We start from the raw sequence: 19,464 nt of genomic DNA on the forward strand, positions 1-19,464 counted from the left end.
CGTTTAAGCCCACAGTTTGAGGTTGCTATGAGCTGTCATGCCACGGCACGCTACCAAGAGTGACATAGTGAGACTGTCTCAAAAAAAAAAAAAAAAGAAAAACTTGTATAAGATTAAAAAATATTTTAAAGTGAACAAATTTTCATGATCTAGCTATAATTATCTGAAAAGGAAACTTAGAGATGAAATAAAGGATGTACAGTGTACAGTAGTGTCAATATCCCTTTGATTTTAAGCCCACAGAACAGTTATCTTACATATATAAAGTAGAATAAGTGTAACACCGAGATACGTACACATTTTGCCAAAACATTTTTCCTGTAGGCTTTCACACTGTAAAAGAGTAAATTTTAAGTACATATTTTCATAATAGTGTTTAAAAGCACTTTATTTCCCCTCCAAATCTCCCTTTTACAAAAGGATTTTAATGATTATGTCATTACCTACCAAAACTACTTACTACAAAACAATTAGAAACAGCTATCTCCTTGCTGCCTCCACTGAATGTGGGGAGAGTGGCAAGCACGCTAAGAAACATATTACCAGACTTAGGTTTTTATAAAACTCATCACAAGGTAAACTACCTTAAATATATTCATCCCAGCAGTTATAAACTGTTTCTGTAATGTTTCTGAGAAATTTCCAAATCACTCTAATTTTGAAAACAGCTCCATTTTTATGTATTCCTTAGGGAAAAAAAAAAAAAAAAACCACTATTTAAAGTATTCCCTACCTCAGCACATTTATGTTAGAATGACTATTTGCTGTTTTAAATTGGACCTTCCAGAATGTTCCTTGGTTATCAATTCTACTCTGCCTAATTGCTAGGTATTCATGAAACACAAAATAACTGAATCAGAATAGTGTCAGGAAATGAAATTTATTGTGAATTATGTGCCGAAAATTTATCTCCGGTCTATATAAAAATTATGGTTGGACTTCACCACTATTTATATGTTAGGTTTGGGTTACAGTAGAATTTAACAGCAATTTCCAACTCTTTATAACTGAGGAGATAGTTCTGATTTCTCAGAAGTCTTAAGATCAGTAAGGAAAGGAAATGGGAAGCACAGCACAGTACTTCCTGGACTAGTGCAGCTTACTCAGTGTTCTGATTTATAAACCACACTTATGAAAGATTCGTTTCCTGTGTCAATTAGTCCATCTTCCATGTCTACTATGACCCATATGAGGATATGAGGTCCTTCATCTGGAATGCAAAGCCTAACATGGTATGAGCGTTCCTGTGATTTACAACCTCACTAGTTCTATGATGCAGGGAAATGATGTTAAAAGCTTCAGGTAAAAAAACAAACAACAAAAAAAAAAACACATAATTTTATCTTTGGGAAGACAAAGCCTTTAGTTTCAGTTTATAAAAGCTTATAAGCTACCCAAAGAAAGCTTGCCCAGGAAATAGTCATTCATTAAAATGAGTGGAAATAAAAGCAATTCTTCAAACCCATATATATTCTATTAACTGTACATTAACATTACCCATTGGTGTTAAATATGTGTAAGAAATTCAAAATAACAATCATCACTGTCATTTAAATGACAGATAGCTCTGCCATACTGCTGCCACAAATAATGAAGCTTAGGCCAATGCTGAGTCAAAATTTTCAGTATTTTTTCACTTTCTAGATATATTATTTCTAAAATCAGCTCAGGAACAAAAATGAATTTCAACTCACGTTTCCCTTGCAATAATTTTACTTCCAAGAGCAGCTTGAATTGCTATCTCAAACAGTTGCCTAGGAAGAGAATCCTTCAGCCGTTCACATATGGCTTTGCCAACTGAGTATGCCTTGTCTCTGAGAAAGAAAAAAATACAACAGGGTACATACAATAAGAATACTGGAAGTACCTTTCTGGTCCATATGTATAATCAATATAAAGGTAATTTCTTAAGGAGTTTCAAATGGAGGATATTTACCTTATCTCTTATTCTCTAAATCATGAATGACTTTTCTGATTTTAAAAAATATTCTATTACAGAAAATTTACAAACACTGAACATTAGAGAAAAAAAATTTTTTTTTTTTTTTTAAATGACACAGAGTCTCACTTTGTTGCTCTCAGTAGAGGGCAGTGGCGTCACAGCTCACAGCAACCTCCAGCTCTTGGGCTAAGGCAATTCTCTTGCCTCAGCCTCCCGAGTTGCTGGGACTACAGGCGCCCACCACAACATCCAGCTAGTTTTGTTGCAGTTGCCACTGCTGTTTTAGCTGACCAGGGCCCGTTCGAACTCATCACCCTCGGTATATGGGGCGGGCGTACTACCCACTAAGCCACAGGCACCACCCAAAAACCATTCTTGATTCCCTTTCCTCAACCATTGAAAATCACATTAACATTTAAAACATATATCCTTCTGGGCAGCACCTGTGGCTCAGTGGTTAGGACGCCAGCCCCATATACCGAGGGTGGCGGGTTCAACCCTGGTCCCGGCCAAACCAACAAAAAATAGCCGGGCGTTGTGGCGGCGCCTGTAGTCCCAGCTACTCGGGAGGCTGTGGCAGGAGAATCGCCTAAGCCCAGGAGTTGGAGGTTGCTGTAAGCAGTGTGACGCCTTGGCACTCTGCCAAGGGCGATTAAGTGAGAGACTGTCTCTACAAAAAAAAAAAAAAAAAACTATATATATATATATATCTCCTAGTCATTTTTTACATACATAATATATATATATATATATATTTTTTTTTTTTTTTTTGTAGAGACAATCTCACTTTACCGCCCTCGGTAGAGTGCCGTGGCGTCACATGGCTCACAGCAACCTCCAGCTCTTGGGCCTACATGATTCTCTTGCCTCAGCCTCCCGAGCAGCTGGGACTACAGGCGCCCGCCACAACACCCGGCTATTTTTTTGTTGCAGTTGGCCGTGGCCGGGTTTGAACCCACCACCCTCGGTATATGGGGCTGGCGCCCTACTCACTGAGCCACAGGTGCGGCCCCACATACATATTTTTAATTAGATCATACTGTGTATTACATATTCTACCTTCTTACTTAATATGCTTTTTTGTCATTAAGTATAACTCCGTAAGAGTTTTAATGACTTAAAATAATAATATGGGTGGTTCATAATTTATTTGAACCAATCTGCCATTTCTAGAACATGTAGGGTATTTCATTTTTATAATTTTTATGACTATAAAAAACTTTATTACTTCTAAATTCACAATTATAAAATTTAAAAAACATTTACTTTGCTTTTAGTATGTTTGGTAAGAAAAACATTTCTATGATACTATTGTTTTGGCCATGATAATTCTGTACTTCCTCTTCTATTTTTAGCAGTCTAGAAAGGGAAGTGTGGAAAAAGAATAGTAAAACCTAGTAGAGTAAAATCCACCTTAATTACCTTTAAAAGGTTTTAAAATGTAGCAGCTCTAAAAAAAATGAGCAATAAGAACTACAACAACAACAACAAAAAATATCCGGGCGTTGTGGCGGGCGCCTGTGGTCCCAGCTACTCGGGAGGCTGAGGCAGGAGAATCGCGTAAGCCCAGGAGTTGGAGGTTGCTGTGAGCTGTGTGACGCCACGGCACTCTACCGAGGGCCGTAAAGTGAGATTCTGTCTCTACAAAAAAAAAAAAAGAACTAAGGAAAAACCTATCAAAAGTAATTATGTTCACATTCCATGATTAGTTTCTATTCAACTTACTTGTGTACAACAGTAACTAGTTCCTCTACAATATTTCCATTCAGTAGAATGTCCATTTTAACAAGTTCTGCAGTCTGGTAGCCTGCGTCTTCGTAATCGAAACTAATGAGAAAAACAACCCAGTGATAAACATATACTTCTCAGATTACATTTTTCTCTCTTTACAAAACGTTTTTTCTCTAACCCCTCCAATGTACCTCCAGAGAGATGGATCTCAATGCCCTGTTTTTTTTTTTTTTATGTTTATGAAATGAGGGGGGAAAGCAAGGGGAATATATCTAGAGGATGAAGGAAAAGAAATTGGTAAGCCAGACTAACCAAATGGATCTTAAAGACAAATGTTGTCTCCTTCCCAGTGTTCCCTGTAGCTGGCAGGCTTTAGACAATACTTTATATTAATGGGTCATTCTCAGATTCATAAGTTGAGTTTCTATTTAGTTTTCTATCTCCAACTCCCTGTTTAAATACATTAATGCTGTGGTGCTGGTAAACAGCCATTATGAATAAATGAGACGTGAATTTCCTATATGGCTTTTCAGCTTGAACATTCGCAGGGCCTTGTGAGGATGAGATGACTTGATATGTGAAAGCCACCTAGAGCAGTGCCCAGCACCTGTGTGTTTACAACAGAGCCCAGTTTGGCAAATACGAACACTTAGTTGCAGCTATTACTTTTAACAATATGGTCAAAGCTTAAAAATGCTAATCAAAACAGACATGCTTAAATGTTTAACTTACAAAACTGAAGACTTAACAAGAAAGCAAGTTTCCATTATGCTGACAGGTCTGACCTGGACAAGAACATGTGTAATCCTGTCTTGTCTTAATTTTAAAACCACCAGTGCCTGGAATTATAAATACGTTTGGTTTCTAAAGACTTTCAGCAGGAAGGTCGTAAGTTGACAACGATAAACTCTGTTACTAGATAATTGCCTGAAGTATTGCTAAAATCCTTCCTTTCTTCAGCACCCATCACTTATTAAACATTTACTGTATGAAAGACACTATTTTATGTATTATACAGAATACAATGAGATAGAAATGAGACACACCACATGGTTCCTACTTTTAAAATTTTTATAGCTCCAAATTTTGTATATGTTCTGTACTCAAAATCTTAGAATTTCTAAATTCAGGTTTTCAACAGACACCATTATACAAGTATCATTTGTTTCCACACAAGCCCAATGAAAACCTAAACTCTATTCAAAACACAGGAATTCTAGTGTTCCCTTAGAATGCAGTAAACATATTTGGAACCCCAAAAAGTTACTGTTGTTAGAGAGTGAAGGCAAACTACAATCCTTGTATAACAAAGGAATTCTTGTTTTAACCCAGTTGTACTAGATTCTTGGCATTTGGTATAAAATAAATTTTTCTTAGTCTTAATCCATGGGAGGGAGGTTTATGCCCTTAGCTATCAGGCCATTGACCATGAAGAGTTTTTTTCTGTTTAGTGTAGAACTGACTATATATGAAAAACATCCAACTTAAATGTAAAAATTACCTTTATTTTAGAAGCTGGAATATTTTATTTTTATGTAGTTCAAAATAAACCGTGTTCTCTCATTTAATATGAAAATATATTTAAGTTTCTAAACTGAAAGATTTTATAAGACCACATGTAACTCAAAAAGTGGCATCTAAATAGAAACTAAAATTGGATTTTGTTGAAAAATTTATAAATATTAAGCCTAGTAATATCATTTTAACTATAATAATTTTAATATGCCACCACATTTCATTTTACTTTAAGTTCCATTGAGACTTATTTGCTTAAGGTCTTGTCTGAATGAAGACGCAGAAAAAAAATAATAGGGTGACAAAGTAGAAAAAATTTTTCTTAACACAAACAAACATGAAGATTCCTTGGTGTGAAGCATTATCGAACATGCTGACTCTCTTGACTGAAAAGCTGATTAAATTTCCAGGTCACTGTAGCATGTTCATTAAAACACTGAAACTTTTCTTTCAATGTTAATTTTACTATGTGTGGATGTTTTACAAAAGAGAATGTTTATTTTCTCACTGTACTTCCCAGTATGTTTCACATTTCTTTACACTATCCTGTAATATAAGGTTTTAGGACACCAAGGGCACCCAGACTCCCAGAATGCTATGCACTGAATTCCTTATTTACTATTTAATGCTAACTCTGTTACCTGGCTGCTCTCTATGTAATCCTATGTGACACAGAATAGTTTTCTTGACGTAGACCACCTATTCCTGGAAAGACCAAGTTATTAAAAGTGTTCACTAATGTAAGGGCACACCTAGCATTTTTTATAGACTGATGATGTACTCCTCTATTTTTCAAATGTAAATAGAATCACATAACATGCGAATACCTTTTTAAAAGTGCCACTGAAATTATAATAGCTTTTTGAAATTATGCTTAATTCTTTATCAACAAAAAGCATACAACTTATTTGATGAAGAAGGTACTAATATTTATTCATGAAAATAATTTAATGATGAATTGAAGGAGTGATTTCTCTTATAAGCAAATTATAAGTACTCTGTTACATGTATAAGATTGATCCACACCTTTCTAACCTTAAAATACGAAGTATTAATGAAGTATTAGTATACTCTGGCAGGTGAATTATTTCAAAGAAGTTGTCCTGGCATCACAGGTTCTCTCGAATTCTTTACCTAGCATATCCAGAAGATAGAGACTTCAGAGAATCATAAAAATCTACCACAATTTCATTCAAAGGAAACAGATATTTAAGCATAACTCTATTTTGATCAATAAACATCATGCTTTTCTGAATTGCTCTTCGAGCCTAAAAAGGGAAAGGAAAAAAAAAAGGATTTAATGATAACCTACTCAAATATTGATTTAAGCTAATATAGACAGATACAAATCCTAATAATAAATAATGGTCAAAATGAAGGAATACAGTATTTCTTATTGATCTAGTAAAATCTTGTGACCACTAATATATACAGGGAGAACCATTTTTTATTTCAATTACATTATGCTTGCTACTAAAGTTTTTAATCCTTGTCATTAATAGTTTTTTTTATAATACACAGTATTTAATTTAACAACAAATCAAGTATGACTGCACATAAAGACAAAAATCCTAATTTGTTTTACAAATAAATTTGATCCAGAGAAATTAAGTGACTAAACACAATTAATCTAGTTTATGGGTTTGTGATAACAGAATTAAAACACACTTTCTACTGTATGTCACAGCAGTATTTCAGACAGGCATATGTAGGAATATGATTCATCCCATCGCGGATTAAATCATTTACTACAATGTGCCAAGATATGACGCAAAATAGGGCTACAATCGTGAAGCATTATAATAATCATCTTTCAAACTATATTCAATTTCCACTACTCAAAATGCTGTAAGAAATTATATGTACTTTTAGCTACTTTGGCATAAATAAGCATCAAATTTCTTTGAGCTGAAATATCAATTCAGCAAAATAAAACAGATGATCAAAAATACTAAATATATTTTTCTTATTTAAAATCAAAATAGTTTAAAAAGTGTATCTATTTATATATAAAAACGTCTGAATCTCTTTTAATAAATTCAGTGTACTCAGCAGAGAAGTCTTTCAAACCTGCTTTGAGGACCACTGCCCTGAGCACTAAAGCCGTTTTTATATTAAATTGCTCTACGTTTGTACCTCACAGAGCATCATTATTTTTCCAGTGTATTCATCTGGTGTGATAATAGTGCCCAAAACAACTGGCTCCAAATATTCAGCTACTTTTGATTTATCAGGGAATTGTGCAGGATTGATGATTGTAATTTCTTTTTCCCTGTACTCCTAAAAATTAGAAAAATCAGTAATAGTTAAAAAGAAATTCTTGCTTTATGTTTTCAAAAACTACAGTTGAAATGTTTAATATTATAATTATTAGTAACAATTCTAACACATATCCAGTCATTGACATTTACTAAACACATTTCATGGACCACTTAGAAGACAACATTTTAACCTGACCCTTAGGAGGCATTATATAGTACAGCCTTTGTAAGCTGACCCCCCCAAAGGCCTGTAACAAACTGGTCAACATAAGGAACGAGGCCTGCTGTGCTGATACGTACATGTGGTGCATGTATGGCCTATGTACATTGGCTCAACTTAAGGAGGCAGTCACTGTAGGATAGTGGTCAACTATGGAAGTTCTACTGTAATTAGTTTACTAAGTTAATTCTGTTAGAAACTATTTACAGATGCCTAAGTTATTATTTGTTTAAAATGAATAGATTTCCACTTAGGTGGAATACAATACTGTTTTTGTCAACATGAAATCTAAAATTTTTCCCACAGCCAAAGGATTCAATGTTTCACATTTTACAAGGTATGTGCCGGACTGAGAAGGGTTATTTTTGTTAGTAATTCTACTTTTTATTATCAGTGATAGATTAGTTTTAATAACAGGGAGATTTTATCAGGTTAAGAAAAATACTATACCAATACATTTTCAAAGGTAATTCAATTTTTATTACTATTAGTCAATAAATAATTAGCTTTAATAGACGGTCAGCTATTGATGTACTAAAACATTTCTCTTGAATTATCCATATACACATTTATTTTTTTTCTTTTGTGCTAGTGCAAAGCAGTGTGAAATATTACGGTACCTTTATCAGTTTTGCTGATGAAAGGACAGCTTTGTATGGAACAGTAGGTGTTGTCAAAATAACAGACGTGTTATATTCTTGCTCTAATCGCTGGTTGAAAACTTCCATGTGCAAAAGTCCCAGAAATCCCAACCTTGAGGAAGAAAAAGACAAACTCAAAAAGGTTGTATCCCATGGGCTATCAGGGATATATGAACAGTTACTGTTATTATCATTTTGTAGGGGAGTGGAATTAAATCATTCAATTCACATCAGTTAAGTTTTATTAAATAAGATTCAAATCTTCCACTGGGAATCTATTTTAAATCACTATAAAACTTAACAATGTGATGTGGATTCACAGTGTGACACAGACACAAAGTACATTAAGTTCATTTTACACTAATGAACTTACCTTCTGAAATATTCAAGAGCAAATCACCATTTAGAATTTACTTTCCTATAAAAAAAAGTGACTTTACCACATGAATGAATCTTACCTCCAGCCTGCACCTAAAGCAAGGCTACTATCTCGATGAACTGTCACACTGGAATCATTTAAAGTCAGTTTTTCTATAGCACTCTTCAGGTTGTTATATTCAGACTGGTCTGAGGGGTACATTCCTGAGGACACAGTGATTTCTGATTATCACATGTGATAAGTTGTCTGCAGACCAAACTTAACATGTAGTGTTGTCAAGTTCAAAATTAATCATTAAGCTTTCAAATTGCTTTCCTCTATTTTGACCAAAGTATTGGTTTACTAAAAATTTATGAATATTAAGTTAAATTAGCTTCAAAGTATCTTGTAAATCATATATACGACTGGATTCTCCAAATAATTTTTCTATGCTTTCAAAAAAATATAGGGGAAAGAAAAACAATAAAGAACCATAGGATTATGGTGTATAAGGAAAACATACTGTTTATTTTCAAAAACAAAAGTCTAAGATATTCCATAACTGCAAATGAAACTCTATTAGTAGACAAAAATAGGAGTGGAAATGAAAGCTACACTGAACTCTCAATTCCCTAGGGCTGATTATTTATTAAAACCAAAGACAAATTTTATTTTTTTCAGTTCACTTAACAAAATATGGGAGTTAATACTAATTCATCAAATTCTCTTTCATCTGACATTTAGTTAGTCCATACCGCTTAAGTCCTCCAAAATCCAAATGACTGACTTTACCTAAAGGTGGGGGTGAGTAAACAAATTGCTAATTCCCAGTGAGAGAGATGAAACGGAGAAAGCCAGCCCAGAATAACATGATGAGCTTCAGTCAGGTCTTCCTCTTCTAATGTAATACCACACAGTAGTAAAAGGCTCAGAAGTGACACATGTGTGAGGAAACACTCTGTCATGACTACACTAGTACAATACTAAAGAAAGGCTAAGAAGGGCGGCGCCTGTGGCTCAAGGAGTAGGGCGCCGGTCCCATATGCCAGAGGTGGTGGGTTCAAACCCAGCCCCGGCCAAAAAAAAAAAAAAAAAAGAAAGGCTAAGAAGACGACAGAACTCGGTATATGTCTGCTCATAGTAATAAAAACATCCTAATGAGAAAACATGTTTCAAATATAAGAATGGACTAATTACCAAGAAAAACAAGAAGGAAATTATATTACTGTGTTCTTCTATACATCAGAACTGAGAAAAATCTTAAGAGCTTATTTCTTCAAGAGTCCTAAATGATGTCCCATGTAAGATTTCATCATACATATGAAATTACAAATTGATACATAAATAGCACCAAGAACAATTAAATGAAACTAGAATAGTATCCTGGCATTAGCAGATATTTAAAATAACCAAAATGTGCCCTTATCTTCTAGTAATTTTTCTTTTACAGTAGAAAGACTTCACTAAAAATATTTTGGCCCTCAACTTTTCAATTTGTGAGCTCCTCACCTGCAAATACCATTGGTTTCGCTGATTTAAACCCCGGCAAGGGCTCCACTGGTTGTTTATGTAAATATAATGTGTCTCCTATTTGCGCTTCAGTGACATCTTTCATCCCAGCAATCAGATAGCCCACCTGTCCTGCATATCTAAATAAAATTATTATATGCAAATATTTACTGCTTTAATGTTTCAAGTGCATACTCACAATTAGTTCTGCCTTTCCAGGAAACTATCACACTTTCCAAATAAACCTCATCACACTGAAAACAAGTGCTACATTTCAGTTCTCAAACTCCAAGCCTTTGTCAGAAAAAGAGCACAGCATTCCTTATAATCCATTATCCAAGTACAACAGCACCACAAGCCTAAGGCCTTACTCATGACTCTGCCCATCTTTGCAGATTAAACGGCTTCTAAAATGTATTGTAAACACAGTGGAACTGTTAAGGGCAGAAGCACAATGCACTACTTGTAATGTCTATTGTATTAAGGAATTGTTCAACAAAGGAAAAAAAGGTAAATTTTTTTTAACCAAACGTAAAAATGTGAACTCAACAAACCTGACATTTGCTATTCCCTTTTATAGAAAAAGAACAAATTAATTCCAAAATTTTGGAATTTAAACTTAATTTAAAAGAAAAAAAAACCAAAACAATTTACACTTGGGATGAGGTACAAGAACCTTAAATGAAGATGCAATAAATGTTCAATATATATGACTATCAACAGACTTAAAATATTTCAGTGAAATTAAAAATATACTTTCTGACTCAAAAATATAATGAAAAACATAATGCTAGTTTTAAACATTTAACACTAAACCCTCAAATGTGATCTATGCAATTGTTTGGCGCCATACTTATAATTTTCAGAAATGAGGAAAAAGGACCTTAGAAAGCACTTCTGTGCCCACGGTCATAACTCATCATTACCTTAGATGCAGTAGGCAGTCAATAAATAGTTTTATAAGTGAATTGCAGATCTGTCTTTCTCATGCACATTATGCCTTGCACCTTGATAATCCCACCTACCCCCAGGAATTTCAATCAAGGTTTACCCATTAATACCACACTAAAGAATCATAGTTTCTATACTACCTTTCTGTTGGAAAAATCTAGTTATAAAGAAATTAAATGTAAAGAATGATACTTGATATGGATGGAGGGAACTAAATCATTCATAGTCTCATCAAATATATCAACGTAGGATCCAACGTACACTGAATCACAAAATTAGTTATGACCAGTCATGAAGTATAAAAATATCATATAATTCAAATCCACTGAAGTTTCTACTGTCCTTCATACATGACATTCCTTAGGACAGAGCATTTTTTTTTTCCAGGTTTTATTTATTTATTTCTTTTTTTCTTTTTTTTTTTTTTATTGTTGGGGATTCATTGAGGGTACAATAAGCCAGGTTACACTGATTGCAATTGTTAGGTAAAGTCTCTCTTGCAATCATGTCTTGCCCCCATAAAGTGTGACACACACCAAGGCCCCACCCCCCTCCCTCCATCCCTCTTTCTGCTTCCCCCACCATAACCTTAATTGTCATTAATAGGACACAACATTTGCTGTATAGCGGCATTACATAACTTTTAAGTTTTTAACTGGGATCATTCTAAGCACAACAATATAAGAAAAAGGCAGAAATAGAAACACATACCGATGTATTTTAATTAATTACTAATGCAGACTTACAGTTTTTGAGTTGACTGCTCATTGGGATTCAAAATTCCTACTTCATTAACTTCATATGTCTTTTTCGTATGTGCAGACACAACTTTATCTCCTTTAGAAACCATGCCATCAAATAATGCTACATTGGCTATTACACCTCTGTATTGATCAAAGGTGGAGTCAAATACCAAAGCTCTCAAGGGATTTTTGCGATGCACATTAGGGCTAGTAAACATAAGTAAAAACAAATACATACATACTAAATTATAATCTTAATAAAATGCCTACTTTCAACTTAGATATTATACTTTGTTTTATTTCTTGAGAAAGGCTAATATGCAGCAGTCAAAATAAAAGGACTTTTTTTATGAACTATGACAAATTAGATTTAATTCAACAACTGGTTTTAAATTTTTTTTTTTTTTTAAGAGACAGAGTTTCACTTTATCGCCCACGGTAGAGTGCCATGGCATCACAGCGCACATCAACCTCCAACTACTGGGCTTAGGCGATTCTCTTGCCTCAGCCTCCCAAGTAGTTGGGACTACAGGCGCCCGCCACAACGCCCGGCTATTTTTTGGTTGCAGTTTGGCTGGGGCCGGGTTTGAACCCACCACCCCCAGTATATGGGGCTGGTGCCCTACTCCTTGAGCCACAGGTGCCACGCTGTATTTGTCCCTTTTTTTTTTTTTTTTGTAGAGACAGAGTCTCACTGTACCGCCCTTGGTAGAGTGCCGTGGCATCACACGGCTCACAGCAACCTCCAAGTCTTGGGCTTACGCGATTCTCTTGCCTCAGCTTCCCGAGCAGCTGGGACTACAGGCGCCCGCCACAACGCCCGGCTATTTTTTGGTTGCAATTTGGCCGGGGCTGGGCTTGAACCCGCCACCCTCGGTATATGGGGCCGGCGCCCCACTCACTGAGCCACAGGCGCCGCCCTTGTCCCTTTTTTTTTAAGAGACAGACTGTCACTTAATCGCCCTCGGTAGAGTGCCGAGGCATCACACAGGTCACAGCAACCTCTAACTCCTGGGCTTAGGCAATTCTCTAGCCTCAACCTCCTGAGTAGCTGGGATTACAGGCACCCACCACAATGCCTGACCATTTCTTTGCTGCAGCTTGGCCGCCGGGGCCGGGTTTGGACCCGCCACCCTTGGTATATGGGGCTGGCGCCCTGCCCACTAAGCCACAGGCGCCACCCTGGTTTTAAATTTTTTAATTAACTTACGAATATATTTGTTCAGTACACAGCAAAGACTATTATAATGATTATCAAGAAGATAATTCCTATCATCCTTGCTCTTTTATTTTCTGTACTATATTTGCCTTCTATATACTCGTATTACTGAAAGGAACTAAATTTATTCTCACTGACAAGAGTATTTGCCATATAAATTAAGCTAAAATAACATATTACTTTGTTAGTCTTTGAACTATTAAGCACAGGTGAATGGTAAAATAAAAGCAAGACACTTACTGGGGTATTCTTTCAATAACTGCCTGAAGAACACTTTCAACATTTGTTCCCAGTTTAGCAGAAATCTAAAAATACACATGTGAAAAAGCAAGCATTTAAAGTTAGGACTATACTTTTCTATCCTGATAACTTGTGACTTATCAGAAGGAAAAAAAAATCTAACAGCTATCAATTTGTTTGAAAACCACAAGAAAAGAAACAGCACAGATTTGTCCTTATGGTTTTGAACTTCTGTGTCTCTAGGACTGAATCACAGGAGCATTCATTCTGGTCATGGTATGAAAGAGCAGTGGACTAAACACCCTTGGTAATGACGTCTCTGTGTGGACGTTTGGCCAACACCTATCTCTTTGCACTTCAGTTCCCTCATCTGAAGAATAAAGTTATTACTCACATTCTACCTAAACCTCAAGTTTGTGTGAATAAACAACATATATGGACAGCATACAACTATAAGCCGAATCCCTACTTTATTTTTCATACAGTAGAAAAGCAAGCCAAACCTCACATTCCATGCCTATGACTGACCTTTGTCATCACCATCTCTTGTAAATGAACCATCTCTTGATTTCAAATTTCTTACCCTTCAAACCCAGTCTAGACCAGGAATTTTCAGCCACAGAACTACTGACACTTTAGGCCAGGAACTGGGGATCCTGTGGAGGGCATCTCATGTACCTATGAGATGCCAGTAATGTCCCTCCCAAGTTGTGACCACCCAAAAGGTTCCCAGGTAATTTCATGTCTGGGCTATTACTGATTGTTAGATTCCCTGTAACTCTCTAATCCATTCCCTGTAATAAACAAAACGAATGGCTGCTTTATTTTCCTTTCTGGTTTAAAATCTTTTCATAATCTTGGATAATTTTCAAATTCTTTAGTATAGGAAGAGTCCCAGCATGACTTGAGTACTGCATCCCCCTGAGAAAGCCTTCTTATCCAACTTGCCTCCTTTCTGTTCTTTAAACAGCCAAATCTTGTCCTAATTGAGATCCTTTACACTGGCTCTTTTCTCTTCCTGGAATGCTTTTCTCAGAATTATTCACTCCTTCAGTTTTTTAGAGAAGCTTTACCTAAGTTACTCCATGTCATAGCATCTCTCTGAGAAGAAAAGATATTTTTCATTGTTATGATATTTCACCTACAGTATAGTTTGCTACATAAATGTCCTTGATAGTTTCCATCCTATTTAATAATCTCCGGCTGTTTACTTATTTACTGGCTGTGAAGACAAGGGTTTTGTGTAGTCTAGTTCACTGCTATAGCCCTGGCTGGCCTATACCAAATAAATATCAGAATACATTTTGTGAAAATTAAAATCAGAAGTTAATTATACTTTAACACTATTAACACTATCCAAGATATAAACCCAGTTGGCTGCCTTACAATGAGATCCTTCTTTAACAAAAACCATTAAGTTCTATGTATATATCCATAAAAACAATTACTACTTTTTTCAGTTACATGTATTCCTAGGTTGTGTGTATCATCCATTGTGTTTAAATTTAAAAAAAATACAAAAAACAAAAACAAAACAAGTAACAGTTCACCATGTGAAACTTGCGTTTTCAAGAACCAAATGAGATTTTAAAGGAAACTGTATTGCTCCACTGACATACTGACTACACCACCACCAGCACAGCAGCTTGAATGTGGCTAGTAAGAAAACCTTCATCTGGAGGGTGAAGACATTCCAATTTAAAATGATTATCAGCTTTGATATAAATAAAACCTATTGTTTTCTACCATTACTAGTTTTATAAAATAGTTTTTGTCAATTCCAATAATGAAATTTACAAATACCTTGAAATTAGTTTGAACCTGTCTTCAAAGACAACATTACCATCAAAGCAAAATGGCATAAAGAAATAATACTGCCTGAAACTCCATAAGGCCAATGTTCTAGTCCTGACACACTGGCTCATTAAACTTGTGATCTTAGGAAAGTGATAAATCTTTGAGCCTTAACCCCTGTGACTGTAGCATCTAATAATACAATATAAAAAAGGTTTCTTTTGAGGAGCAAATGAAATAGTAGTCAAAGAACTTTGCAAAACCATGTAAAAATTATACAGTGCTTAGTTTATCAAATGCCACAAAATTTCATTTTTTAAAAAAGTATAAAATTTTCAAAAAACCTATTTTACCTTAATACATTCAGCACTTGGAATATCAAACACTTTTTCAATTTGTTTTTCCACCCTTTCAGGATCAGCATTCTTCAAATCTATCTTTAAAAAAAAAAAAATCCATTATGTGTTGGTATAATAAAAATTACAAGTATATATCTGCTTTACCCTGGCTGACCCCTCTATGATTTTTTTTTTTTATTAAATCATAGCTGTGTACATTAATGCAATTATGGAGTACAATGTGCTGATTTTATATACAATTTGAAATACTTTCATCAAACTGGTTAACACAGCCTTCACCTCACTTTCTTAGTTATTGTGTTAAGACATTTATATTCGACACTTAGTAGATTTAACATGTACCCTTGTAAAATGCACCATAGGTGTGGTCCCACCAATTTCTCTGATTTGTTTTTAAGTATTAAAATAATCTGTATATGAGCAATACAACTTAATAACCATGACTGCTGAAAAATATTAGATAACAACATGCAAAAAACTTGAGCAGTTTGCTACTCAGGGGAGAAAAATTCAGTAATAATTTAGCAGCACCGTGTGCACTGATTTAAAAATTAAGTTAAACCTAACATAAGCCTGAGAAGCTTTCTGACCTATGCTCTTACCTCTTAAATTTATCTCAATGCAGATTTTAAAATTAACATTCTTAATTTTAACTAGTTTTAAAACAATTAATAGAAGTTTGTAAACAGAGTTCAGTTTAACACTGAACTGTTACATTTCATGTGTTATACTGTTTCCTCCATATCATAAGCTCTTTTTCTTTTCCTGTGCACAATTTTGTGTGACAGATATGTTGTCTGCCTTGCATCCCCTTCCTATAGAATTGGCCTTCCATTACCCTATGTAAAGCAGGAGACTATCTTCTCAACTATGCATAAAGGTATAGAAGCTTCAGTTGCAACTCTGTTACATGCAATTCAAAGAAATAAATCCTACCAACATATTTAATAAATAGCTAGAGATCCTAATATAATAAATACTACACCTGATATTAAAATACTAAATATAAGATAATAAACTTGAAAGTAAAATAATAAACAGCACTGCTATCTCATTATACTTACCTTGTTTATAACTGGAATTACTGATAGCTGTGCTTCAAAGGCAAGAAAGAAGTTTGCTACAGTTTGGGCTTGAACACCCTGGGAAGATCAAGACACAAGACACTGAGATGACAACCATTCTGCTCTCTAGCATAAAACTTGTGATTCAAGACCATTCCATGTGTCTTCATCCAAGCCGAGCTTCTACATCACTCAAATGTTATAACAAAATTAAACAGAATGCTATGTATCTGCTCCTCATAACTCGGGGATCAAAACAAAGATGGCTGATGGTACAGCAATAACCACATCATGCAAGGGTCAGCCAGGACACACTTAGTACTGAGTTTGAGACAGGAAGCCTATAGTGGAGGCACAGGGTAAACAAGCCCCAGTACCTGTACTTCAAGCCTCTGGATCGTTCCCTGTGATAATTTCTTTCACTTCAGGAAGCATGTTTTGGAGGGCCTTGTCTATGCCAAGAATGATATCAGTCATTGAAAACACAAATATAAACATCGGACACTCAAGGACCTTAAAGACTACTAGAGGGCACAGTCATCTAACATAATTTATAAAGACCAATCTATACCATGTACATAAGGTACAGCCTGACTTTGCCTGCCAGGATCAGGCAATGCTCAGCACCACAACAATATAACCTTTGGGTTTTGAATGAAGGTTTCTGAGAAACAGATACAGGCCAGGTGCAGTGGCTCATGCCTGTAATCCTAACACTCTGGGAGGCCAAGGTGGGTAGATCGCTTGAGCTTAGGAGTTCCAGACCAATCAGAGGATGAATGAGACCCTGTCTCTATAAAAAATTTAGCTGGGTGACTGCTCAGGAGGCTGAGGCAAAAGAAACACTTAAGCCTAAGAGTTAGAGGTTGCTGTGAGCTGTGACGCCACAGCACTCTACCGAGGGCAACATAGTGAGACTCTGTCTCAAAAAAAAAAAAAAAAAAGCTGGGTATTGTGGTGGATGCCTGTAGTCCCAGCTACTAGGGAGGCTGAGGCAAGAGGATCATTTGAGTTGCTGTGAGCTATGATGCCATCACACTCTATCCAGCACAACAAAGTTAAACTCTGTCTCAAAAAAGAAAAGAAAAAAAAAAAAGAAAAGAAAAAGAAACTGAGATACACATCAAAAGTTTACTTTAGTATGTCATGGCTGTTACACAGTCATCTACTGAATGTGTTTTTATGGTTTAGACCATGAAAGAACTTGATCATGTTATTTGTTTTTTTTTTAAAACTTACCAATTATTGCCTTAAAATCACCTAAAATGATCTAAAAACTAAAATTTATTTCTAAGCTCTGATGTAGAAACATCAGACTAAAGACCACTAGAATTGGGGGTAGGGGCTTCACAGGATACACCGATACGCAATATCATATTTACAAAAAATATATACAATCTTTGAACAATTCCTTTGATCAGTTTAAAATATTAAAAGACAAACAGTTAATTCCACAAAATACTTCATTATAATAAAATTTCAGGTTGACAAGATCAAAGTTTATGAATTTGCATAATCTACTTTTTTCAAACACAAAAATTCTATTTGCAAAACGCATTTACAGAAAACTTCTTGAAACAATCAAGTACACATCATGTAACATGTCAGAACATATAAAATGAAAAAATACCTACCTCATTTGCATCAACCACAAGTAGAACGCCCTGACAAGCAGAAAGTGACCTGGATACTTCATAACTAAAATCAACATGGCCCTGAGAAACAAAAACATTGGAACTTCTGGATGTTACCTATAAATTTTTATGAAAGCTCACTGAGGTAAATCTACTGACTCTACTCGATAAAAAGTTGTTAAATACGGGCGGCGCCTGTGGCTCAGCGGGTAGGGTGCCAGTCCCATAAGCCGGAGGTGGCGGGTTCAAACCCAGCCCCGGCCAAATTAAAAAAAAAAAAAAAAAAAAGTTGTTAAATACATGTATAGGTTTCCTTTTACTAAGCTTCCACTTCTGAAATAAACAATTTACACTAACACAAGAACACTGAGAAAACAAAAAGCAAAGGCAGATGTTTAGATTCATTTCAAAAACTAAGGATTTATTTGCACTATTAACACAAGGTACATATTAACAATACATGCACAATTAATATTAAACTTACCGGTGTATCAATGAGATTTAAAAGGTATTGCTTTCCTTCCCAACTGTAAAAAAGAGAAGCTGTCTGAGCTTTAACAGTGATTCCTCTTTCTCGTTCCACTTGCAATTTATCAAGAACCTGCTTATTATTCTTTGTTTTGTCAATTGTCCCTATAAGAAGAAACACATTGCTGTTTCTCTGGACTTTAAAATAGAAAGTATTACATGTAAGATTAAAATCATCATTTAACACAGCATGGAAAAAGTAATCCCCATTTACTTACAGCTATTGATTAAGTGTATAATATAAAATGAAAATACCTGTTAGTTCTAGGAGTCTGTCTGCTAAAGTACTTTTGCCATGATCCACATGTGCAATAATACTAAAATTTCTGATATTTTCAACAGGAAACCTAGACATGTCAAGTTTTTCCTAAAAAAAAGAGGTGAGAGAAAAATATCACATTTAGAAGTATAAATTTTGTATAGAAGTATACTAATTATTTTAATTTTCCTTAAACAATTTTATTTATGTTGCTTATGTGATTCTTTTGACCATAAAGACATGGATGTCTTTACTACAAGGAATATATTAAGAGCACGCATCAAACACATCAGTTTAATCATCAAAGGTGCCCATATAGCTAAATAATCCCTTAATATTTCCATCACTTTTAGAGCCACTCTGGAAGAAACTGAATTTATTTTCATGAACAGAGAACACAAGGTACTCAGACCTGAGAATGCCATGTGCAGCAAAATCCCCTAAGGAAAAGAAATGACAGAAAAACTGAAAAATGAGAGCAAACTGCCCCACATTT

The 19,464-nt window shown here is 35.1% G+C and overlaps 2 protein-coding genes across 11 annotated transcripts in view; one reads left to right on the forward strand and one right to left on the reverse strand.

Moving 5' to 3' along the window:
• The window catches only part of GNPDA2 (glucosamine-6-phosphate deaminase 2), a 44,780-nt gene extending 31,040 nt beyond the window's left edge, over nt 1–13,740 (forward strand). For 2 of the 3 annotated variants that reach the window (XM_053577619.1, XM_053577620.1), the window contains exon 7: nt 13,574–13,740. In XM_053577619.1, coding sequence (XP_053433594.1) covers nt 13,574–13,641 — 68 coding nt within the window. In that variant the 3' untranslated portion in view covers nt 13,642–13,740. The remainder of the gene's footprint in view (nt 1–13,573) is intronic. The other variant, XM_053577618.1, reaches the window with a different exon arrangement.
• The window catches only part of GUF1 (GTP binding elongation factor GUF1), a 42,039-nt gene that overhangs the window by 20,537 nt on the left and 2,038 nt on the right, over nt 1–19,464 (reverse strand). For 2 of the 8 annotated variants that reach the window (XM_053577611.1, XM_053577616.1), the window contains exons 2-16: nt 18,965–19,076; nt 18,666–18,814; nt 18,182–18,262; nt 16,548–16,625; nt 15,478–15,561; nt 13,331–13,395; nt 11,875–12,078; nt 10,178–10,317; nt 8,769–8,892; nt 8,290–8,422; nt 7,325–7,468; nt 6,323–6,456; nt 3,668–3,769; nt 1,695–1,814; nt 285–333 (exon numbers count right to left, since the gene is read on the reverse strand). In XM_053577611.1, coding sequence (XP_053433586.1) covers nt 285–333; nt 1,695–1,814; nt 3,668–3,769; nt 6,323–6,456; nt 7,325–7,468; nt 8,290–8,422; nt 8,769–8,892; nt 10,178–10,317; nt 11,875–12,078; nt 13,331–13,395; nt 15,478–15,561; nt 16,548–16,625; nt 18,182–18,262; nt 18,666–18,814; nt 18,965–19,076 — 1,719 coding nt within the window. Of the gene's footprint in view, nt 1–284; nt 334–1,694; nt 1,815–3,667; nt 3,770–6,223; nt 6,457–7,324; nt 7,469–8,289; nt 8,423–8,768; nt 8,893–10,177; nt 10,318–11,874; nt 12,079–13,330; nt 13,396–15,477; nt 15,562–16,547; nt 16,626–18,181; nt 18,263–18,665; nt 18,815–18,964; nt 19,077–19,464 lie in introns of those variants that run through there. The other 6 variants (XM_053577612.1, XM_053577614.1, XM_053577613.1 and 3 more) reach the window with 6 other exon arrangements.

Source organism: Nycticebus coucang, chromosome 23 (genome assembly GCF_027406575.1).
Source record: "Nycticebus coucang isolate mNycCou1 chromosome 23, mNycCou1.pri, whole genome shotgun sequence".
NCBI lineage: Eukaryota > Metazoa > Chordata > Mammalia > Primates > Lorisidae > Nycticebus > Nycticebus coucang.